Raw genomic sequence first — 25,324 nt, 5'->3', positions numbered from 1 at the left:
GAGTGTTTAGCCCTTTAAAGTGTCATGACAGACCCTGTCAGAGGCTACTCACTGTCTTCAGGATGTAGTGATGAATGAACAAAAGAACTCGATGAAATATTTATTCAGTGACAAGACTACTACGTAGAACTTAACTTTTTATAACTCAAAAATATGCTCTTGGCTACTGTTACTCTACAATATTATCTAAGTATGAAATTAGATTTCAGTGACATGGAAAAATGACTGGAATAACCCAGAAGGTAAATGGAATTTGCTCCATAACTTGCAGGGTAAACTTCACATTTTACATATTTGATGGTAAAGGAAGGAGACTTGGTGGCCTTCCCAACTCTAAAAACACCTGCCTAGAAAACACAGCATGGATGGAATTTATCTGTCTTATTTCCACACTCCAGTCCAAAGGGTTAATGAAGCTTCCAAAAGGAAGCTCATGTCCATGTCCTTTTTCTGTCCTCTCCATATGTTAGTAGAAGCTGTTGTCACTGAAAATTATTGCTTGAGTTTTCGCCTAATAGAGAGGAGACAAGGGCTTACTCATTCTTGGTTCTGCCCCTTAACCATCTTGATCTTCCACTACAGCTGGAAGAAATTTGGGGATCATCATCTAGTTCAATTATTTTCTTCTACAGATGAGAAACCAAGTCCACAGGGATTAAGTGACTTGCCCAAGGTGACAAAGGCAGTGCTTGAAAACAGGAGATTCTAATCAGGACAGCTGACACTAAATGCAATGATTTTCTCATCGTGTTATGTCATTTCTCTGCACCTGGACCAACCTCAGCTTCTTCATTTGTAAAATGGAAATACTAATCTCTCACCACCTGCTCTCATTCAAATGAGGTAAAGAGAAGTGAAGATGCTTAAAAGAATATAAAGGAATATACCAATATTTGAAATTTACTATTTGAAGATACCTAGATCCCTTTAGTGTCGATACTTCTATTATGGCAGTTCCTTTATGCCATCGGAGATGGTTTTCTAAAGGTTATTTGGCTGAAAAGGTTATCATTACTACTATAACATAAGGGGAAAGATTTCAGAACTCTGATCTGCCGAGGGGACTGCCATTTCTTTCTTTTCTCAATATGAACTCCTTTGTTTGGTTTTGGGGAGAGGCAATTAGGGTTAAGTGACTTGCCCAAGGTCACACAGGTAGTTAGTATCTGAGGTCAGATTTGAACTTAGGTTCTCCTGAGTCCAGAGCCAGTGTTCTAGCCACTGTGCCACCTAGCTGCCCCAAGAGTGTCATTTCTCCAGAACACATGATGAATCATCTTTTCCACTTCTTGGAAGAGGGGGGTATGGACTAGAGGTGCTGAATGAGACAAGACCTTTAGGACACAATCAGTGCATTTGTTTTATTTGACTATGTTTATTTGTTTCAAGGGAAGGTTCCTATTGGAGAAATGGGACTGAAAATTGTGTAGAGGAAGTATCTGGTAGGTATTGATAGAGATTCAAAAATAGAAGAAAAGAAAGAAGAGATTAAAAAGGAAATATTAATGAATTAAAAATGCACAGACAAGAGGAGGAGGAAGTAGAGAAGGGAATACAAGAAAGCGTGACTTTCGGTGGTGATTATGTTAAATTTTATAGGCATTTTAAAATTAACTGTATAGTTTCATATATAATCCTCTTTTTCTGTTACTTGGATGATGTTTATTGATGCTTGTTATGTTTATAATATAAAAAGGAAATTGATAAAAATAATAAAGACAATATCCTACTGTGTCAACCTGGTTATGAACCTCTATGAAACGAGCTAGACTGATTTTTTGATCAACAGACTTGGTCCATCATCATCCCCATTCTGGAAGCTTTCCCATGTTTGGAACTGGTGGACTTTGCACTCCACAACACCATGAGGCCTTAGAATAGAACATTAGTGAAAATGTATTAATTTTATTATTAATTTTAAACAATTATTTATTTTTAATAAATAATGTGACTTTCAGGAAGCACCAGGATCTTCTAGATGGCATATATGAGTCACTGAGTTACTCCCCTAATTTGCCCTCACATTCACAGGTTCTATGCCTTGAGAGTGGCTACTACTCCTAGGATTCAAGGAGTATTTTGTAGATACTCACACTCCTAAAACTGTAGCTCACAAGCCCCCAGAAGTGGGTTTTCCATTAGCAATCAGGCAGATACAATTAAATCAAAGAACAGGCATTTACTTGTTACTGTTGTTTGTCCTGTGTTTTTGAAGAGGTTCAATGACAACCTGATGGGACGGGTGATGTCTTTACTTGCGAGTGAATTTAAGTGATTTAAGAGAGGCACAGTTTCGAAAAGTTGTCAGTCTAACTCTCCTAGAATCCTCAAAGTCCAGTTGCAGGGCAAAAGTCAAGACAACTGGCAATGGCCCAGGATTTAGCGGATGACCTGGGCACATACACATAGTATTAATGAGAAGGTTAGGTACAAAGTTAAAAGTATAATGCTAGTGAGAAACATAGGGGACTCATGTGGCCAAGGCTACTCACTCCTCAGGGGACATCAGACTTTTTTCTCCTTTGGAGCCTTCATAAAGCTACCTGCGGGCTCAGCATCTCTGCTAGACCATTGTTCAGCTGTGACTTCAGGATCTGTGTGGGGAGGGAGGGAGAGGAGTTACTGATGTTGACCTTAAAACTTTGAAAGAAAGGCAACAGGCTAATTGCATACATTTTATGATTTAATTAATTAATTAATCAATACCCTATTAAAGAAAACAGTTACATAATGCATTATGGAGCCAGAAATGTTCTGGCTACCCAGTGCAGAAATCTTCTGGCCTATATACATTTTGCCGTGAGAAAGAAACTCTCTTAATTAAGCAAACCATAAATTCAGTAAGACTGGACAATTAACAAAGCAATGTTGGTCAGGCCTTGGAATTCCAGCTGGGTAAGAAAATCCCACCAGGCTTCCTGTCCTAAACAGGCCTTTGAAGTTGTTATCTTAACAGAGTTTGACAAAAGCTGAAGTTACAACCCAAGGTATCTGTGTTTTCCTTTCTTCACACTAGGATGCTAGAAGAAGGGTCTGATAAGGGAGTAAGGGAGTCCCATTATTCATAACATAGTATGTGTCTATAGATAATAAGATTCATCAAAGGAAAGTTTCATTATTCGAGATATAGTGTCTTAGGTTAAAGGTCTCCTTAAGGAGTGTAGAGTCGGCCTTGGCTGGCTTTTGCTGACATAGGAAGAGGCACTCTCTGAGTTTGCTTCAGAGAGAACAAAGAGATTATTCTAAAATTTTATATTAAACATTATCACTGAGGAGCTGCCGGGATTAGGAAATCTTCATGGAGAAACTGAGCTTGGATTGAAAAGAGCTAGGATCTCCAAGTGGCAAAGGCAAGGAGGGATTTGGTCAGTCAGTCAACAAGCATTTATTAAATGCATGGAGGACATCTATCCTACCAACACTGCCACGCGTAAAGGCTTTTTAAAATAATCTTATATTTGGTTAAAATAGTAAATATAAGATAATTTAGCCATATCTGAGTAAAATTTACAAACAATGTTGCCACTGGAAAAATAATACATCAGTAACTCCGGCAACGGATGGTTACTGTATCTCAGTCGCCTTGCCGGGTCAATGGCAAATTTCAGTAACTTAGTAGCCAGCAAGTTAAGCAGGAGAGTAGCAGAGGTAAGTCAGATCCCACGTGCGCCACAGAGCTAAACTACAACTCCCAGCAACCCCTGGGTGCTCTTCCCACTTCCTTACAATAAACCCTACCAGAAGTTCCTGTAAGACACTCTTGACTCCATTGGTGTAAGTAACGGAAGGGCTCCTTGAGTCTCAGCCTTCCCTGAGTCTGCGCAACTCCCTCCATCCGGGGATTCCACGGAACTAATTTCGTAAGAGATAAGTACCTTAGCCGGCGCTGTTGAGAGCGCTGCACTTCCGGAGGCCGGAAACTTTTGCCATGGCCGCGTCTGAGGCGCGGACAGAGAAAGAGGCCATAACTACGGAGAATGGGTTTAGGAACCAGAAACGAGGAAACCGTGGTAAGCCCTGCGCTTTGGACGGTGGCCAGAGCTGGTCTTTTAAATGTCCTCCTGGCGGGGTGAAGTTGGGGATGGCGGACGAGTTGCGGGAGCAGGGGGGGGTTGTCGCAAGACTCCCCCGGTGTTCTCGCGAGATTCCTGCCTTGCGCACGCCCCCGGGGCGCCCAAGCTGGGAGGGGGAATGTTATTGTGAGCATCAAATAGGATGATGTGTGTAGCACTTTGTAAAATTTAAAGCCCTGTCAATGCCAGTTATGACTACGATGAGCAAACATTTGTCTACCGCGTGCCGGGCGGCGTGCTTTGCCCTGGGGATACAAGGAAAGGCAAAAACGCAATCCTTGCCCCGAGCCAGCTTACTTTCTAATAGGGGAAAAACCCGGGTTTCAGTCCAGCTGCTGACAGCTGTGTGACCTTGGCGAGTTGTCCGTGAACGTTTTAAGACAGTAGGTGGTGAACCCTCCGGTTTCCAGGCCGATGAAAGTTGCGTTCTAGGACAGTTTACTGTCTGAGGCTTTGGGTTTTTACCCTTGAGCGGTATGATCTCTGTAATCTGGAAGTTTCATGAGGACAGGAGCTGTATTTGATCTTTGTATAGATTTAGATAAACGTGGTGGATAGAGAATTGGCGTCCTGGTTAGGAAGAACCGAGTTGAGGTCTCTGACACACACTAGCTGTATGACCCTGGGCAAATTGTTTAACCTTTCAGTGTTCTGGGCAACCTTTTGAGACTTAGTTGTAGAGAAAGTTCTGGCATTCTCCATGCGAGTGAAATTACGGGTCGGATGTTGATAGACTGGCTGCTTTAAAGTTAAAAGGGACCTTAGAGGTCATCTAAACCAAAACTCATTTTACACATGAGGAAACAGGTCCAGAGAGGCCAAGCGCCTGTGAGGTTACACAGGTTAACAAGTGAGCAGCCCGGGGATGGACATATGCTCTGTACATAGGAATTAATCAAATGCAGTGTTTATTAAGTGCCGATTCTGTAAGAAGCACACTTCTGGGTGCTGAGGTTAGAAAAACAAAAGTAAAAACGATCCCTGCACTCACAGGGGAAACAACATGGACTTCTGTGGGGTAAGTACAAAAATTATTTGAGAGAGAAGGCACTAGCAGCTGGAGGAGAACAAGAAAAGCCTGTGTAGAAGATGGCATATGGGTTGAGCCTTGAGGGAGATTGGGAATTCTGCAAGATGGAGGTGAGGAGGGTGTGTGTTCCAGGCATGAGGGACAGCTAGTACAAAGTCATGAAAGTGGGAGATGGGGTGCTGTTTATGGTGAACAGTTAGAAGGTCAGTCTGGCTGTCGTGTATTTAGAGTGGAATAATATGTATAAGGTGTAGCTGTGTTGTTAAGGACTTTAAATTCTAGATATATTTATGTTTGATCCTGACAGTGTTAGAGAGCAAACAACACAATTGGACCTGGCCTTTAGAAAAATAACTTTGACATTTGTATGGAGGATGAATTGGAGTGGGGTAGAGATCTTTGCAGTAGTTCCAGGTGAGAGATGAATCAGGGAGGTGGCTTTGTGAGCAAAGGAAAGAGGGTGGAAGTACTGTAGAGGTAGATGTGACAAGATTTGGCAATCTAGTGGATATATGGGGGGAGAGTAAATAATTGAAGATGATACCTGAGTTGCAGACCTGGGTAATTGGAAGGATGGTGTATACCTCATTGGCAGAAATAGCTAGGGTAGGTCAGAAGAAGGATGGGTGGGATTTGGGGGGAAGGATGATAAATTTACTTTCAGACATAGTGAGTTTGAAATGTAAATTCCTAATAAATGTTTGTTGAATTAGATTAAAAATACTTACGAATAAATTATTTTATAGGTGTGGATGAATCCGAACTCCTCACTGTTCCTGATGGATGGAAAGAACCTCCATTTACAAAGGATGACAACCCCAGAGGACTGTTAGAAGAAAGTAGTTTTGCAACTTTGTTTCCCAAATACAGAGAAGCCTACCTGAAGGAATGTTGGCCTTTGGTGCAGAAAGCTTTGCATGAACATGTATGGGTAGCCCGTAGATTTCTTTCATGAGACTTGCGCTTGCTCACGACCTTACCTTAAAGTGTTTCTATGTTTCTAAGTTAAATTTGCTAACATAATAGATACAATTATAGGTCTTCTTTATTGACTCCAAACAGCCTAGTGCCAGAAACACAGAAACATCTTCTAGACCTTATAGTCTGCAAAGTAGGAATCAAGGCCTTTATGTATAGATTGACCATGTGTGATGAACTGTGGAGAGTGGGAGTATGAATTTTTTTGCACAAAGAATGGGCTTATCTCTTAACAACTCCTCTCACCTATTATAGCTCAGTGATCTCCCTTTCTTCTTCCACCCTCCTACTGGCTAGTTGGGATGTGGAGAGTAAACACCCATGGGCAGTTAGAACTTTGACTACTGCTTCCCAGATACTGGGTGGCTACCAAAGGTGTCCTTGTGCATGTGGGCTCCTCTCTCTGGAGCAGTCAATTAGTAAGACTTTCCCCTTCAACTTCATAGATTAAACATGCATGGATGAATTGAGATTGGCATTGCTGGTCTTACTACATTATCTTTTCCTCTAAACCTGTTCCTCCTCTGAACTTCCTTATTTCTCTTGAGGGCATCACCAGTCTTTCATTCATCTAGGTTCTCATCTTTATTGACCTATCTCACTGAGTTGCTGAGGAAACTGTAAAAATCTTACCTATACTTAAAACCCCCAGATTTTTAGCCTATTTAAAAATCTTCCAAATGAATAGAATTTCTGTGTGTTTTGTACTCATTTGTTAAAACTGCAGAAATACCACATCTAATTTGCAAGATTAGCAGATTTGATTTACTATAGAGGGTTTCAAAAATGAATTTTATATCATTGGTGGAAGGGTTTAAAAATGAGTATCATGTTTAGTAAATGCAGCCAAAGATGCACTTCTCATTTGCATCTGGCATCTTTGTGTGTATCTTTGTTCCCTGTGGTAGACATGAAAACCAAGTATTAAAATAAATGGAACCTAGAACTAGATCTTTGAATCACTGTATCACAAGGCCATCACTAAGCCAAAATTTTCAAAAATAGTGAGCCATGTTCATTCCCATAGTTTTCTAAAATATTTTAATAGTATTTTAGGACAAAAAGGTTTTTTTGTAACATTAATAAAAAAAATATTATTTTCAAAATAATGAAGTTGGCCTTTGGTGCAGAAAACTTTGCATGAACATGTTTGAATAGCTTGTAGGTTTCTTTCATGAGACTGTTGCTCTTGCTCATGACTTTACCTTAAGGTGTTTCTATGTTTTTAAGTTAAATTTGCTAACATAATAGGTACAGTTTGTCTTCTTTATTGACTCCAAACTGCCTTTCATCCTTTAATGTTTTTCTTGCTTTTAAGTAGCATGTTTTATAAATAAATAATTCAGTTAATTTATAAGTAAGTATAACTGTAGGTTTGTGCTCAAAATATGTTTACTGATAGAGCCATGCACTCTAAAAAGTTCGGAGACCATTCCCTCACTCTTGTAATGGTTTGATTCTTGCTGAAGCATGTTACTCAGATATGTTAGTAATCTGTTCTCTGAACTTTTGATTTGGATGCAAGGATTGGATAATCTCATCTGGTGCCTATTAAGTGTGGCCCAGTAAACCATATGTATTCACAGGTCATAATTGGAGGCTGACATGGCCCCTTTGACTATAGGAAGATCAACCTTTTTTGCCTATCTCTGGCATTTCCCAAATTTTATCCATTGGGGTATGGAAATTCAGTACTTAAGTAAATTTTTTTGATATGTATGTGTATAGTATTATGAAGTAATCTTTATAAATCTTAATTATACTTTCCTTACTCTATTTTTTTCCTTTTGCATTTAATCTTTTGCTAGAGGGAAAGTTTAGGAAGGAAAATTTAGTCTGATACTGTAGTAGATTGTGGAGAAGACAGGGAAAGGAGTACAGGAGGAGGAAACAGGACAGATTAAGTTAAGGCTTCACAGTATCAGTCTGATAGACATTTTCCTAACTTCACACTTCTGCTGGTCAGTATTCAGTAAGTAAAGAAACACCTCATAGGGCCAAATCTAAGTCTGAATTGACAAGACTTTTAATCTTTGCATGCTTAGTTAAAGGTTAATTGTTTATGAATTAAAAAGAAATGAAAGTTTGAGGCATTTGGAGCTAATTCTTCCCATGTGAAGACCTAACTAATAATTCCCTGATATTGCTTTGTTTTACCATTTTTGCAGCACGTAAATGCAACACTGGACCTAATTGAAGGTAGCATGACTGTTTGCACAACTAAGAAGACTTTTGATCCTTATATCATCATCAGGGCCAGGGACTTAATAAAGCTTTTAGCAAGAAGTGTCCCATTTGAACAGGTATGTAACCAGGAAATACAAGAATTAAAGATTGATCTTAGTTACATTAGCTGTTTGTTAGGAAATTACACATTCCTTCTGCAATTATAAATTTTTATTAAAACTAAATTAAGTTGACTACATTGTTAATTAAAGGTAGAAACTGACTTTGTTCACATAATAGTGTATCTGTGACAAAAGGCTGGCTAATTTTTTTATTCTAAAGTTGAAAGTATTTATAAAAAAAATTACAAATAATTATTTTTATTTAAAGGCAATACGAATTCTTGGGGATGACACTGCATGTGACATTATCAAGATCGGTTCTTTAGTAAGAAACAAAGAAAGATTTGTAAAAAGAAGACAACGACTTATTGGGCCAAAAGGATCTACTCTGAAGGTGGCTTTCGTAACCTAACCTTAAGTATCTTTTTCACTGGTGTTAATTTTTGTACACATAATTTTAATACATCTTTTTTTCCCCATGTTATAGGCATTGGAACTGTTGACAAACTGTTACATCATGGTTCAGGGTAACACTGTTTCAGCTCTTGGACCATTCAATGGTTTAAAAGAAGTAAGTAAAAATTTCTTTAATCTAACTTTTAATTGTCGTATTTTTTAAAAAAATAATTTAATTTTAATTTAACATTTGGTCGGAACATTTTTATGTATTTTTAATGCAAATATCACACACTGAAAATTATCTTCTTTTTGTGCCTTCTCTACCTAAATTGACCCAAATCAATTGATAAATATTTTACTCCATGTAATTTGGGATCCTTTTATCCCATGTGAAGCTGAATAAATAGCAGCTAACTCTGATAAACCCTTAGAGGTCTGTTTTTCTATTTCTCTCTTCATCTGCCCTTTAACACTGGGCTATGATGTGAAAAAGTGAGTAGTCTTTTCTGTCTATTTCCAGAAGACAGAATTAGGGCTAGTTTGTCATAGAATAAGGAGAAAGAAGGATTTGACGTCAGAAGAAAGAACTTCCTGACAATTTAATTTGTTTAATAGTTTTAAGAAAATATTCCCAGATGAATCACTTCGCTTTCTGCATCTTCCTTTTTGTGACTGGGGAAATCATTTACTTTTTTCTGGTCCTCAACTTCCTCATCCTGTAGACTGAGGAGCAGGGTCAGCACTTTGCTAATGTCTGAGTTTTCTTCCATCTCTAAAATGTCATCCTTTGGTTAACTGAGAGCAGGTAGGCTGAAGGAAAACAGCCTTGTTTGAATGTTTAATTTGTGAAAGGGTACCATAGAATATCTGAGCTGGGACTCTGGGAACACACACCAGGACAGGAATTTTTTCTGTGTTCCTGGGCTACCTCACATGTGTTTCTACATTTTTAGCAGAAATCTGTTTCTCTTAACTCCACATACTGCTTCTAGTTCTGCCCCAAGCCAAGCAAAACAAATTTAATCTCTCTTCTGGGTGAAATCCATTCACACATTTAAAAGTCATCTAATGGGTCCTTTGAAGTCTTCTGATCCAACATCCCTAGTTCTTTCAGCTGATTTGCCCGTAGCCTCATTCTTTATACTCTTTAGACTGGCAATTTCTCCCAGTTGAGTTGCCATAGGAAGCACATGTAAACATGAAAAAATGAATGAGGGACCAACCATTATTCATATCTGAAACAAGGGAAGGTTGAACACACCAAGCTTGGTGTAGATATGGAGGGTGGGATAGTTTGAGGGAAGGTAATATTGGAGAGGGAGTAACCTCAGGCAAAGCCAATTTCCTGATCTTGAAAGGGTTTATAAAGTAAATAAATTTTCATAAAATAAAAGAACTAATAGAATCTCAGGACTGCCCATCAGTTGGGAAATGGCTAAACAGATTGGGGTACATAAATATAAAAATGTAATCAGATACTAATACACCAAAGAAATAACGAAAGAGATGATTTCACAGAATCCTGGATAGTATGAATTGATAGAGAATGAGATGAACGGAACCAGAATAGTTTATACAAGGACAACAGTGTGAAGGAAAAACTGTGAAAGACTGAACTGATCAGTGCAGTGGCCAACTATTTCCTGAAGGACCTATGGTGGAGCAACTACCCACCTGCAGGTGTATGAGCAATGGAACCAGAAAACAGAAGGAGACATGCATTTTTGCGCATAGCTGCTGTTTGGATTCTTCTTGCTTAACTATACCTGTTTGTTGCAAAGGTGGTTTGGGTTTGGTTTTGGTTTGTTTTTTGTCTAGGCTTTCAGTTAGGAGTCGGACTGAGCTGGGAGGAGGGAGGGTTAGCAGTAGCGCCAGAGAAAAGAGGACCATTTCAAAGTTGTTTGAAACACACGGAGCAGAGCAGGAATTTCAGAAGAAAGCGTAAACATGCAGAACGGTTTGAAAAATAATATGTCATTATCATGTGCTTCTTGGAGATTCAGAGTTTTGCGTGCAGTCCTTTTATGTTCTACTGAATATATGGAAATAGATGTTGGAGGGGAATGTTTAAATTCAGAATTAAAAACTGAAAGTAATGAAAAAATTTTAAGGGAATGAATTAGAGAAAAGAGAAACTTAAAACTGGGAGACTAGTTAGGAGGTTATTGGCTAGCAAGATAGAAAGAGGGCCTGAGCTAAGACAGTGACCATGTGAGTAGAGAGAAGAGATTAGATGATGGGTTGTATTTTCTCCAATATATGATATATTTTCATTATTGTTGGTCAGGGTCTGTCATAGACTGACAATAGTTAAATTACTGTTTACCGATGTTCAAAAAACTATCATTCTTAGCCCCCTGCACCCACTTTTCTACTACTGTGTCACAGTCCCTGCAAAAGTGAAAGAGGCCTATACAGTACCATTTATAGGACTAAATGCAGGTTCTTCTGTATTTTCTTTGTTTATGTATTTCTGTAGCAAAGAATTCATTGTTCATTAGCCAGTGTAAGATAATGATTTTTTCCATGTTTAATTTGGTTGTTCTTCGGTTGTCAGACTCAGTTTTTAACTGGAGTTGTACTTGAGGCTTTTCCAGTTTGGTGTGTACTTCCTGTCTGAGCATGCTGTCCTGTGTTGTAATCTTTGTTAACTCAGCATAACATCATTACATGATTAGGCATTAGAATTGGATAAAGGGCCTTTATACAGATTCTTGATAAAAGTAGAATCAACGATGGTACTAGGGCACTGTGCTAAAGATGTCGTATCAAGTTGACATCATTTAGTTAGTCATTATTCTTTGCATCTGTTCGTTCAGCCAGTTCCTGTATCCACTTAACTATTCTTTCATAGGACCCACATTTCTCCCCAACAAGATTATGATAATTCCTGTTGAAATCCAGATATACTTTAGCTTCCTAGCAGTATTAAGACCCAAGGATTGGTTCTAGCATGGAAATTTGAGGGCAAGTGTTTGCTCAGTATCAGAAAGAACTTCGTAATAATGCAAGTTCTCTAGCAAGGGAATGGCATTACCTTATAAAAAATAATTTATTGCCTGTTTTTCCCCTCCCTCCTAAGCTCTCACACGATCTTTGAAAGTCTTTAAACAGAGGCCCGAAGACTAGCTTCAGGGACGTTGTGGGAGAGATTCCTGCATTGGAAAGTGTTAAACGTGATGAACTCTTGAGATTAGCACTAAGGTTTTCAATTTCCATGTGAAGAGATGTTGGTATTGACACAACTGAACTCCCTTTATGAAGTTTGGATTCAAAGGGTTGTACTTGAGGATGTAGAGGACCACACATGACCTCAAGGCTGCGGGTTCCCTACCCTGGACCATATCACACAGTGTCCCAGATTGGCCATCTGAAATCTGTCTGTCGTTGCAGTCTTGTTGATTTTTGCTGAGCTGGAATGATTTCATCAGTATAGAGGAATGTGCTCCAAGTAGAACTTGTCCTTCCTCAAAAGCCTCCCCTCTTTCAGACTTTTCTATTTCTGTCAAAGGCACTGCCATCTTCCTCATCAGCGAGGTCTGCAAACTCAGTATCTTCTTCCTTTCTCCACACAAGCAGTCAGTTTCCAGATCTTGTTCCTACCTTCATGACGTCTCTTGTCTATATCCGATCAGGACTCTTCCGTCACTTTTCTCTCTCCAGGACTAATATAGAAACCTACTTGGTCTCCATGCCTCAAGCTCTTCCCTCTTTCCCAATCCTTCTTCTGCACTCCCAAGCACCCAGGTTTGTATTATAGCTATCCTCAACTCATTTGCACTCACCCCACATGTCCAGTGTATTGCCAAGTCTAGGACCAAATATAAAATCTTTTGTTTGGCTTTTAAAGCTCTTCATGTTTTGGACTCATCCTGCCTCTCCAGTCTTAACACTTTACTTCCTTTCAGGTACTTTCATGATCCATGACATTGAACTTCTTGGTCTTCTTTCTGTTTTTCACACGCGGCATTCCATGTCTTTTCACTAGCTGTTTTCCATTTCTAGAGTGGTCTCTTTCATCTCTACTTCTTGTTTTCCCTGGCTTTAATAATTCAGCTCAAATCCTATTTTCTGCAGAAAGCTTTCCCCACTCCCCCCAGAGCTAGTTCCTTTTCTCTGTGATTACCTCCAATGTACACTATATATACATATATATATATACACACACACACACATGTATGTATATTTCCTACATACAGAATTGTTTGCATATTGTCTCCCCTATTAGAATGTGAACTCTTTAAAGGCCAGGATTGTTTTTGCCTTACTTTTTATCCCCATCACTTTCCAGAATCCCTGGTAAACACTTTAGAAAGCACTTAATAATAATTGTGTTTGTTAACTGATTGACTACCAGTGCATTCCAGTAGCTCGTTCCTTCTCTGCACATTATAGTCTTAGGGTTACATAGGGTTATGGCATTTCAAGGTGATGTGCCTGGGTTCACATAGACAGTTTGTGTTAGCGGTGGGACAACAGGGCCAGCTTTCTATTCTTTAGGCTACTACCACTCTGTTCTTGAAAATAAGTTTTTAATGGTTATTTTTTTTTAGCATCATTATAATTTCCAAGATGGTTCATCAACAATGCACTAGTGTGCCTGTCTTCCCATACCACCACCACCACCACCCCAATGTTGACTATTCCACCTTGTGTCATCTTTGCCAGTTTGCAGGGTGGGAGATGAAATTTCAGGGTTGTGTTTTTTGGATTTTTCCAAGGTAGTGTTAATCTACATTTGTCTTATCAATGATTTCAAGCATGCTTTAATGTGATTGTTAATAGTTCATAATTCTTTTTAAAGAACTATTCATCTCTTTGACCACTTATAAGTTAGTGATTGAAAAGATTTTATTAAAATGTGAACTTTTTTCCATTAATTTTAGGTTCGAAAAGTAGTCCTGGATACTATGAAAAATATTCATCCAATCTATAATATCAAAGTGAGTATCAGCACATTTTTTAGCAAAACATGAAATTCATGGAAGCCTTCATGTGTAACTGTCTGGTCAGTGTGTTTTCCTTCCGCTCTGATTCCATATATGAAGATGCAGTATTTTAGAGGATTCTCTTATTTCCAGGCTCCTGTAAAGGTGTGAAATAGATATATCTACACATGCATAGGCATATAGAGTAGCTTCTTCATCATAATGTTTTTGTGAGGATAATGTTGAAAACATCAACTTTGGCATATTGCATCAATGGGGGCACAAAATACACAAGTTATATTTACACTATAAGCACAAATAGGCAAAGATTTTTGATTCAGTGAGCATAGGACTTCCTAGAGTGAAATTCCATCTGTCGGAATAGTATAAGTATAGATTACTCATCTGTAAATTCCTGTGTGTCTTAGAGTGATGGCCATGGCCTGTATAAGTTAAATAATTTGCCCAGGGTTACAGAGCTACTAAATGTCAGAGACAGGATTTTAACCCAGGGCTTGACTACAAGCTCAGCATTACATCTACCACAGCATTCTGACCAGTGCCCTACACATTAGACCTGGACTTCCAAGATCCAAGCTCTAGCCCCGGGCGAAATTAATCTGTTTGTCTTTAGAGCTCCAGAACTGGAACTCAGCCCATTTGGTGAGTGAGTTCAGACTAGACTTTTTAAATTGTTATGTCTGCTAGCAGGCCTTGGACACTAGATATTTTCACCTCCCATCCAGCAGCCCACCCAGTCAATCTTACCATCTTCCTCATGCTAACCATGAACTCAGCCCCCTCCTTCCTCCCCTTAGAACTTTCTGCTTCTTCCTCTGAGTACCCTAATCAAATCAGTAATACCATTATTTCTGAAAAGTTCCATTATTTCTGACATGTTCCATTACACACCAATTCACTATCTATGACTCCCACCAGTACTCCCTTAGCTGCCCCCTTTCCCTATATGTGCTGTTTTCCCCTGTTGGAATATAAGCTCCTCATGGGCAGGGATTGCCCCTCTTTTTATCTGTGTGTTCCAACACTTAGTGCCGTGCTTAATGAATGGTTTTTTGTTGATTCATGCACAGTTAGGTAAAGCCTAATGGAAACTCAGGTATAATAAGAACTCTTTAGGGTTATAAGCTGCTGTGTCTCTATTCTCTCATCCTAATTTTGTGGTCATAGAATTTTAGATTCTGAGTTGGAAATGAACTTAGATGTATTCTAATCCAGTCTCCCCGATCCAAAAGGGTATAGTTCTGCCCTCAGGTCACCAGCAGTAAATAGTGGAACTGGGTTTGAACCCAGACCCTCTGAGTCTTCTTAGAGCTCCCTGCCTCTGGGATCTGTGACTGTCTGTAATGTAGGGAACTACTGTTTAATTGTAGTTTATAAAGCTTGTTGAATGCTGGCTACTGTTCAGGACTTTGCATGAGGTAAATGACATTAAAAACCTGCTCATTAGAGGAGCAATTGAGGGCAGAGAATTGTGTACAAAAAGCACGAGAAGTAGTTTTGTGACTTCTGCCAGCCATTCTTGGTATTCCCAGTGTCTGTAACACTTAAGTTGGAAGAAAACACAGTGGGATGAAGTGACTGGGGTGATTATTTAATCATGACAAGGAAGCCGCTTGCCCTTTTTTCCATTCCCTAAAATGTCTCGGGTACTCCATGCCTTCTTGTAAGGAACATGGGATGACTTTAGTCCTTTCCTTCTTGATTTCATTATTTTAGTTTTTGGAGGAGAGTTGCAGCTCCATCTCAATTCATTTCACCATTCCTTGCCATCCACAATTTTCTGATAATGTGGTGGTTTCTTATAGGTTTGAAAATTCTTTTTGCTTTCATTTTAGAATCAAGACTTTTTAAAATGTGTCTACTTTTGTTAATAGGATATCTTCCTTTTTATAACTCATTTGAGAAGTGTGTGCTTTTGTATTTTTTCTGTTCTTCATGTGTTGCCATGATCGAAGACATTGATGATTAAACGAGAGCTCTCAAAGGACACTGAATTAAGATCACAAAACTGGGAAAGATTTTTGCCACAGTTCAAACACAAAAATTTGAATAAACGCAAGGAGCCAAAGAAAAAAACTGTTAAGAAAGAGTATACACCATTCCCACCTCCACAGCCAGAAAGTCGGGTGAGTTCATTTCTTAGCTTTTGTAAGGAAGAGAAAAAAAAGCAACTTGTTGGACTTCGGTTCTAAAGGCTTCGCTGAAGTGTTTTGGACACACAAGTTTTACAAAGTTCTTTGTAAACAGCAGATACTTAACAAATCTTTATGGAATGAATTGGTCTTTAATTTTTTGCTTGAGAAAAGGATGAAAGTGACAGCAGACCTTGCCAAGCTGTATTGGTGACTAAAAGCAGTTTCTGACTTTGAATACCTAAGTGTAAACTCCATTAAAGTGATCAGGCTCACTAGGTGAGCAGTGGACATTCCTGCTTGGGTGACCGCATCACATTCTGCTCATTTTTATTTCATGACTTCTCTCCTCCATCCTATCTTTTTCATATCCATGCCCTTATTTCCAAAAGACTAGATTGTTACACTCACCTCATAACTGGTTTCTTTCCAGAGTAAGCTTCATAAAACATTGAATTTCTCCTGTAACTTGGCTCCTTGTTAACAACAGGATGGACTCCAGACTTCTTACTCTATGCCATTCAAGGCCTTCCCTAGTTTAATCCTTTCCTACCTTCCCAGCTACACCAGCTCCCTGTTATAGCAGGATTGTTCTCCCTGCCTTCCCTGTTCTCTCTACACTTTTTCCACTTCTGTGTCTGCAGTGCTCTCCATTTCTCATCTTCTGTCTGTGAAACCTGATATACTTTATCGCCTATCCCAGAAGGAGGTTTCTGTGCTTACTTTAACTGGGAGTAATGTCAACGTCTATAAACCTCTGTAGCTTTGTCGTCTGCAGTGTTCTGCCACATATCACAGTTACTTATCTCTGATGTCCTTCTGGAGGATCTAGTCTGGATATAAAGTATGTGTTTGGTAAAGAATTTGTTTTATAAATGGTTAAGACTTTGACCTGAGTCCTTAACTTGTAAAAAATTACTGATCCTCTTTCTGTACAAACTGCCTCTTTTCCTGAGGTTGTAGATTTAAGACTTCACTGTGAACTGCAGCTTCAGTCCAAGAATGCACCCTATACTGATTATATTTGCACATCTAAAATGTGAACTTTCCAAATTTAAATATATATGTATGTTTTAACAGATTGATAAAGAATTGGCTAGTGGTGAATACTTTTTGAAAGAAAGTCAGAAGAAGCAACAAAGGATGGAACAAATTAAGGTAAACCTCTATATATTTAGTCTTAAATATTAAGAGGAGAGTCAGAAAATTTGTCCCTTAATTGTTTATTTTAACAATGTTTATTGATGTGACAAAACTATTTTTCTAATTCAAAATGTAGGCTAAACAAGCTGAAGCAGTCAGTAAGAGACAAGCGGAAAGAAACAAGGCTTTTATCCCACCAAAAGAAAAGCCAGTTATGAAACCTAAAAAAGGTAATGTAGTCTTTTGGGTGTTGTTTTTACATTTTTGATACAAAGGTAAACTCTGATAACTCTCCCAAGTAGCCTTACCTTCTCTCATTTATCATTAAGTATCAATGGACTATGTGTGACTCTGAGTGCTTTATCATTAGATTTCTTTGTGTATAATTTGAAATATCCTAGAATTGATTGTGGTCAGCCTGGCTTGACCCCTAAACCTTTGTCTTTGAAAGAATCCTTACTGTACAAAACCAGCTGGAACAGTAGGACTCTAGTTAACAGAGACGGGCAGGAAGCTGCTCCTGAATCCCACTTACACAGATTGTCAAAGGGGAGCATAGTATGATAGAGTCCCTTGTTTTCCTGTCTTCCCCCGCCACACACCCCTAGAATGCTCTCTCTTATCGATGCTGCTTCCTGCCTTCCCTGGCTTCCTTTAAGACTTGACTTATTTAATCAGGAACTAGAACATGTATAGAAAGACATGTAAGCCACTTAAGACTTGCCTCAAAAGATGTTCCTTAGCCAAAGTGAAATTATAATCTTACTTGAAACCTGGTTATTGGAACTTGCCATTTTTAGATGCTATGGGACTATTAAGTGACTGTTCTTCTGAGTCTAACTCCAGGTATGGGTAGCAAGAAAGGAGGTCTGAGCCTCCAATACATGATGCCAGTAAGCTGATGAGATGCTGGTATGAACTGCATAGGTGATTGCAAGGGAAGGGTGGGAGAGCGGCTGTTCAGCATGGGTTGAGGTGGGATTCTCCTGATTCAGTTTCCCCACTGACACCTGGCAGACTTTAAGCCTCACTGAATGTAAGTGGATAATCTAATCCTGCCTGGGGTTGACATGAAGTTGGGGACATATTGTATCCCTGCAATGTCCTTACTATTGGTGGCAATTTCCTATAGTCAAAAGGTTTGTAAGCTTAATACCAGATCTATTCGGTTATAGATTATGGGTAGGGGAACATCCAAGGTTGTCTAAAATTAAGCTATTAGACATAGGACTTTAGACTAAGTTAGGGTCCTTTAATTCTTAGTAATACTGTGGAGGCAAATATGTCAAGAGTTTGTGAAGTTAGCAACATAAATATTATCTGTGGTTAATGTTTAAAAAAAAAAATTCTTTTGTGGTCCCTATTATAAATGCTTTAAAAAGATGTATCACCTGACTAAAAGTTTGAATTGCTTTATCTGTTATAAACTGTGTTAAAAATAAAAAATAAAAAAAAAGACGACTTAAATTCTATAGGAGACCTTTCCCAGTTTCCTCAACTTTCAGTCTCTTCCCTCTGAGAATATCTCCTATTTATACTGGATATATTTCATTTGTACATAGTTATTCAAATTGGCATATGAGCTCTTTGAGGTCAAGGACCCTGTCTTCACCCTTTTTTTATATCCTTGTGCTTAGCACAGTACTTGGCACATTGTAAGGGGTTAATAAATACTTGATTGAATAATTTGGTTTTTTTATCTTTTAATTCTTTGTCCAGAATTTCTTCCTTACCTTCTCTTTCTCCTTCCCCCCACACTGTGACAATAAAGGATGCTGTCTAAACAATGGCAGCAGGATTTTGTTTTGTTTCTTTGGTCTCTTACTCTCTTTTCTATGGTTTCTGATACACTTTGGTTCTTCCCTTTTCTGACATTTGGTGCTTTTCCCCCTCTTCTTCTTTCATAAAGGAATAGAAAGTGTAAGTTCTGTTTTCATCTTTTTTCTCTCTGCTATAATTTGGATGTCATAGATTTTAAAACCAGTTGACCAATGACATAAATTGGTAATTAAAAAAAAAAAAACTCTTAGGTTGTTGTTACTTGCTGTGGGAGTAGCAGCTTTGAAAGTACTCTGCATACAGATCATTGGTTTTCTAATTAGTTGTTTGGTTTAATTCCTGTCCAACTTAACCCTCTTCAAATCTGTTGTTGAAAATTGGATGTTTTTGCAAAGTAGCTTGTGCCTCTCTTAAATCTCTTGCTGCTTTCTTTTTACTTAGAAGTGACTTTATTCAGTAAGATTTTTTGTATGTTAATTCAGATTATTTTTCTACTTACTCTTTCACTGCTCTGAAATTTCTACTCTATATTAAAATTTTTATTTGTTTTGCCACTCTGGAATTTGTTAAATGAAATTTTGGGCTGAAATAAGTGGGCTGCTGCCTAGAATCCTTGCTTTATTGAAGGTTGAAGGGGTTTTTTGTTTTGTTTTTAGTCGAAATGGGATTTGATCAGTAACGTCCTTGCTTAGTTGTTTGGTAATTGAGGAAACTTGAAGGGCTAGTTCTTTATAATCTTCATTCATGGTAATCACAGAATGCATTCCATTTTTCATTAACTTGTATTTCAACAAAACTTTGCAGTTAGGATTTCTTAACGAAACTGGTTATTTTGAGCTTGGAAAGGAGAAGACAATTGGGGAAGTATCAGAGTTGCTTTCTGACAGTGAGAGAGGACTGTCTTCTGGAAGAGACAGCATAGACCTCCTGTTTCTGGAGGAAGGAGCTGGGACCTTTAAAGAGAAAAGTAAAGAGAAATATTTCATCTCAGTATAAAGAAGAAAACTTCAGACAGTCTCACAAGGGAGTGAGTTCCCAGTCATTGGAAAGGTTCAAACCATCAGGATAAACCAAGAAGGGATTCTTGTCCCCTCTGATTGTGAAATCTGTGATCTTTACATTTATTTAAGATCCAGGTGGTGCTGGCTCGTTAATGCGAGCGCTTTTGAATTCTGGGAAAGTGCTGAGACTTTCATGGACATTAGGGGGAGGGTACTTATGTCTTGATCCCTCTAAAGGAGAAGCACTGAGGGATGCACGTTTTCTCATGACGCATACTGACACTTTCCCTGCCACCTCTTCCCTCTGACTATTGTTTTGGGCACTGAGGTCCTCTTATTCCAAGCTTTTTGATCTCCTGGGCTACTCTAGCCCTTTAATTCACTGGGACAAATACAAAGACTGGGTTCTTATGGATGTTTAGAAGAGAATAAAAGGCTTTTTTTGCTAACATCGCTAATGATTCAGTTAAACACTCAGAAAGAAACTTTGCCTTTAGGTAATAGAAAATTGTGTTTCTCTTATTCTGGGAATATTAAACAAAAGGGAATTGAAACGGTCTCAGGGGCCTGCCTCTCATCTTTCCAGGAAGCCTCCGAGAAGGGCTGTTGTAGCAGAACCATGCAATGAAATGGGCATGAGGGTGGGCAACGGTTAGGAAGAACACCAAGCTGAGGCTCCAAGCATGAGGATGCCACTCTTGGCTCTTCTTAGCTCAGGGACCTTGCACAGGTCACTTAACTTCCCCAGCCTTAATGTCCTGAGGAGAATGATCTCTATGACCCTGTATTGGGTAATCGGTGAGACAAGCTTTGTAAAGTATCATAGACATGTGAGGTGTGAGGCTAATGATTAGAGCTCCACAGAACCACTGACTCATCTTATTTCTATTTATGCAGCTCCTGCTGAAACAAAAATTGATATAGCTGCTCTCAAAGAAAAAGTGAAGAAGGCAAAGAAAAAGAAACTGGGAGCCCTTACTCCAGAGGAAGTAAAGCTGAAGATGGAAGCTGATGAAAAGAGACAGAAGAAGAAAAAATGAGAAGCAAAAAAAAGGACTTGCGTTAGAACAGTATTCGTATTATCTTCCTTTCCTTTTGTAAAGGATTTTTAGACCTTGACCTTTGTTTCCTCATCTGAAAAGTGAGGCTATGCAACGGGACACACTTTTGGTAATTTAAATGAATCTTGTTTCGTAAAACAAGATTTTCTCTAAGTACAGACTATTATCATTTACATATTTGCTAACAAAATAAAGTATGCACTAAAAAAGAAAGGCATATGTTTAACTTGTATAGATTAGGGCTTTTATTCCAGGAATTGTGGAAATGAATTTCCATTCAGTTTTATATTAGGTGGAGTAAAAAACATCTGACATGTGCTAGTCTGTTTTGCTGTCAAACTTGCCTTGTAAAAGAAAATTAATTTGCTACTGCTTGTTTTTCCTAAAAATATCTTGTACTGTTGCTTAACTTCAGTGAAAGATGTTACACCTTCTGTGTATCAAAAACTTCTATTTTCCTTACCAAAAAATTCAGTAAGTGCATTTTTGACATAACATTAGCAAATCGTATTTTAAATTTACCATTTACTCTGCTTAATTTCTTTGTTGACATAATTGCTATCTCTTTACTCTTGCTCAGATACATTTTAGAACTCAGCAGAAGGGAAACCCATTTTGTCTCACCTATTTCCCTTGTTTTCTAGCTAAGATTTGAAACTGAAAGATTGACAACTAAAAGAGAGAAAAGGTTGTTTTGAAAGGTAACATTTTTCAGCCACAGAAAACTAGGGACTGAAGATGAGTTAAGGTTGGGACTGTAGAAGTCTTCTAATCCAATCCTCTTATTTAATTTTTTTTTTCAATTAAGTATTTGTTTTCTCTTCCCACCAGACACATTCCTCTTGGGGGCAGGCAAGGAAGTGTGGGGATGGGGGAAAAGGGTTCCAGCAAATATGCATAGACAAGCAAAACAATAGTGGTGTCTAAAAATGTACACCTCATTTTGCATCTTTAGTCCATCACATCTGTGTCAGGAGGTGGGTAGCTTTCTTCGTCATTAGTGCTCTGGAGTCTTGGTTGATCCTTGCATTTAAGAGAGTTCTTAAAAAATCTTTAAAAGCCACTTGTCTTTACTATATTGTTTATTGAATAAATTGTGTTTTCTGGTTCTGTCACTTCACTCTTCATCAGTTCATACTGGTTTCTCTGAAACTGTCCCTTTCATCATTTCTTTTTTCTTTTTTTGGAAATAGTATTTTATTTTTTTCTAATCACATGTAAAGGTACTTTTCAATATTCATTCAAATTATAAAATTTGAGTTCCAGATGCTTTCTCCTTTCCTCCCTCTTCAGCCCCCCTCACTAAGACAGTAAGCAGTCTGATATAGGTTATTCATAAGCAGTCATGTAAACATATTTCCACATTAGTCGTGTTTTAAAAGAGGAATCAGAACAAAAGGGAAAAACCACAAGAAAAGAAGTGAAAATAGTGTGCTTTGATCAGCATTCAGACTCCATAGTTCTTTGTCCCTTGTTGCTCTCCGCAGTTGAATAGCATTTTCCATCATGTGTCTTTCTGGAATTGTCATGGATTACTATATTGCTGAGAAAAGCTAAGTCATTCGTAGTTCATCATCACACGGTGTTTCTCTTTCTGTTTCCGTGTACATTGTTCTGGTTCTGCTGACCTACTCAGAATCAGTTCACATCAGCCTTGGTAGCTTTTCTGAAGTCTACCTGCTCACCATTTCATAGTATTCCATTACATTCATATACCACAGCTTGTTCAGCCGTACCCTGATTGATGGGCATCCCCTCAACTTCCAGTTCTTGAACACCACATACATAGCCACTATAAATATCTTTGTACATATAAATCCTTTTCCCTTTTTTGTGATCTCTTTGGGATTTAGACCTAGTAATGGTAATGCTGGGTCAAAGTGTATGCACAATTTTATAACCTTTTGGGCATAGTTCCAAATTGCTCTCCAGAACGACAGGAGCATATCACAACTCCACCAACAATTCATTAGTGTTCCAATTTTCCCACATCTTCCAGAACATTTATTATTTTCTACCTCTGTCATATTAGCCAATCTGCTAGGTGTGAGATGGTACCTCAGAGTTTTAATTTTCATTTTTCTAACCAATAGCAATTGAATTTTTTCATATGACTATAGATAGCTTTAATTTCTTCATCTGAAAACTGTGCATTTCCTTTGACCATTTATGAAATGGGAAATGACTTGTATTCTTATAAATTCTTATAAATAATATGTCGGAAACAGTTATAAAAATTTTCTCCCATCTTTCTGCTTTCCTTCTTGGTTGCATTGGTTTTGTTTGTGCAAAAACTTTAATCAAAATCCATTTTGCATTTCATAATGTTCTCAGTCTCTTGTTTGGTCATTAATTTTTCCCTTCTCCATAGATCTGACAGGTTGACTATTCCTTGCTCTCCTAATTTGCTTGTAGTGTCACCTTTTATGTCTAAGTCACATACCCATTTGGACCTTATCTTGGCGTATATTGTGAGATACTGGTCTATGCCTCGTTTCTGCCAAACTATTTTCCAGTTTTCTCGGCAGTTTTTGTAAATAGTGAGCTCTTATCCCAGAAGCTGGAGTCTTTATCAAGCAGTAGATTGTTTGTCATTGAACACTGTACCAATCTATTCCATTCATCCACCTCTCTATTTCTTAGCCAGTACCAAATAATATTGGTGATTGCTGCATTACAGTTTTTGATTGGATGTGGGCAGGCTACCTTCCTTTGCATTTTTTTTCCGTTAATTCCGTTAATATTCTTGACCCTTTGTATCTACAGATGGATTTTGTTATTTTTTGTAGCTCTATAAAATAATGTTTTGTAGTTTTATTGGTATGGGACTGAATATGTATATGTTAATTTAGGTAGAATTGTCATTTTTATTATATTAGCTTGTCCTACCTCTCAGCAGCTGATATTTTTCCAGTTGTTTAGATCTGACTTTCACTATGTGAAAAGTAATTTGTTCATTTAATTTCTGAGTTTGTCTTGGCAAGTAGATTCCCAAATATTTTGTATTGTGTGAGGTTATTTTAAATGGAATTTCTCTTGATGTCTCTTGCTTCTGGGTTTTGTTGGTAATACGTAGAAATGCCAATGATTTTATGTGGCTTTATTTTATATCCTGCAACTTTGCTAAAGTTGATTATTTCAAGTAGCTTTTTTAGTTGATTCTCTAGGGTTGTTGCTTCATTGCCTGTTCTAATTCCTTCAATTTCTTTTTCTTCTCTTATTGCTGAAGTTAGCATTTCTAATACAATATTGAATAATAGTGGTGATAAGGGACATCCTTGTTTCACCCCTGATCATATTGGGAAGGCATTAGCTTATCTCCATTACAGATAATACTTACTGATGGTTGTAGATATATACAACTTAATAATTTTGAGGAAAACTCGATTTATTCCTTTGCTTTCTTTTTAATAGGAATGGGCATTATATTTGGTCAAAAGCTTTTATATTGAGATAATCATAGGACTTCTGTTGATTTGTTATTAGTATAGTCACTTATGCTGATAGTTTTCCTAATATTGAACCAGTTCTGCATTCCTGGCATAATTTCCACCTAGTCATAGTGTGTTATCCTTGTGGTAAATTACGGTAATCACCTTGCTCTTTTGTTCAAAATTGTTGTATCGATATTTGATATTCATTAGGGAGTATGTGTGTTCTGTAATTTCTTTCTCTGTTTTGACTTTTCCTGGTTTTGATATCAACACTGTATTTGTGCCATAAAAGGAATGTGTAGGGCTTTTCCCCTGTTTTCTAAATAGTATTTTATTTCCTTTTCTGTTAATCTGGGCAATTTATATTTTTATAAATATTCATCTATTTCACTTAGCTTGTCATATTTATTGGCATGCAGTTGGGTAAAATAGCTCCTAATTTGCTTTTCATTGGTGGTGAATTTATCCTTTTCTTTTTGATACTGGCAATTTGGTTTTCTTTCTTTTTTTTTAATCAAATTAACCAAATGTTTATTTTTTGCATAAAACCAGCTATTATTTTTCTTTCTTGGTTCAATAATTTTCTTTCAATTTTATTAATCTCTCCTTTGATTTTTAGAATTTCTTAAAATGAGATTTTTAATTTTTTTTCTTTCTGGCTTTTTTAATTGCATACCCTATTTGTTGATATGCCTTTTTTCTCTATTTTATTCACATAAGCATTTAGAGATAAAATTTCCCTTAAGTACTGCTTTGGCTGTGTCCCATAAATTTTGATATAGTGTCATTATTGTTATTCTCTTTGATGAAATTATTTTTTCTATGATTTGTTTGACCCATTCATTCTTTAGGATTAGACTATTTAGTTTCCAATTCATTTTTAATCTTTCTTTCCATGGCCCTTTATTACATATAATGTTTATTGCATCATGATTTGAAAAGAATGCATTTAATATTTCTGCCTTTCTGCATTGCATTGTGAGATTTTTATGCCCTAGTACATGGCCACTTTTTGTGTAGATCCTATTTCCTGCTGAACAAAAGGGGTGTATTCCTT

General features: G+C 37.8%; 1 protein-coding gene and 1 long non-coding RNA gene across 2 annotated transcripts; one reads left to right on the top strand and one right to left on the bottom strand.

The window, feature by feature from the left end:
- Positions 1-1,885: 1,885 nt before the first annotated feature.
- On the bottom strand, positions 1,886-3,964 carry LOC140534413 (uncharacterized). The gene is made up of 2 exons (XR_011977289.1): positions 3,876-3,964; positions 1,886-2,594 (listed from the first exon to the last, which is right to left on the bottom strand). It is a non-coding gene; the product is annotated as an uncharacterized lncRNA (long non-coding RNA).
- On the top strand, positions 3,694-21,948 carry KRR1 (KRR1 small subunit processome component homolog). Its single transcript, XM_072655407.1, has 10 exons — positions 3,694-4,010; positions 5,850-6,028; positions 8,250-8,384; positions 8,638-8,763; positions 8,857-8,940; positions 13,655-13,711; positions 15,673-15,843; positions 16,930-17,007; positions 17,129-17,222; positions 20,670-21,948. The coding sequence occupies exons 1-10, from the start codon at positions 3,929-3,931 to the stop codon at positions 20,810-20,812; spliced, it is 1,149 nt and encodes a 382-aa protein (XP_072511508.1). The 5' UTR covers positions 3,694-3,928; the 3' UTR covers positions 20,813-21,948.
- Positions 21,949-25,324: the final 3,376 nt, after the last annotated feature.

This window comes from Notamacropus eugenii, chromosome 3 (genome assembly GCF_028372415.1).
Source record: "Notamacropus eugenii isolate mMacEug1 chromosome 3, mMacEug1.pri_v2, whole genome shotgun sequence".
In the NCBI taxonomy this organism is placed as follows: domain Eukaryota; kingdom Metazoa; phylum Chordata; class Mammalia; order Diprotodontia; family Macropodidae; genus Notamacropus; species Notamacropus eugenii.
Note: the sequence above shows the minus strand (reverse complement) of the source record. Positions and strands in the feature narration are given on the sequence as shown.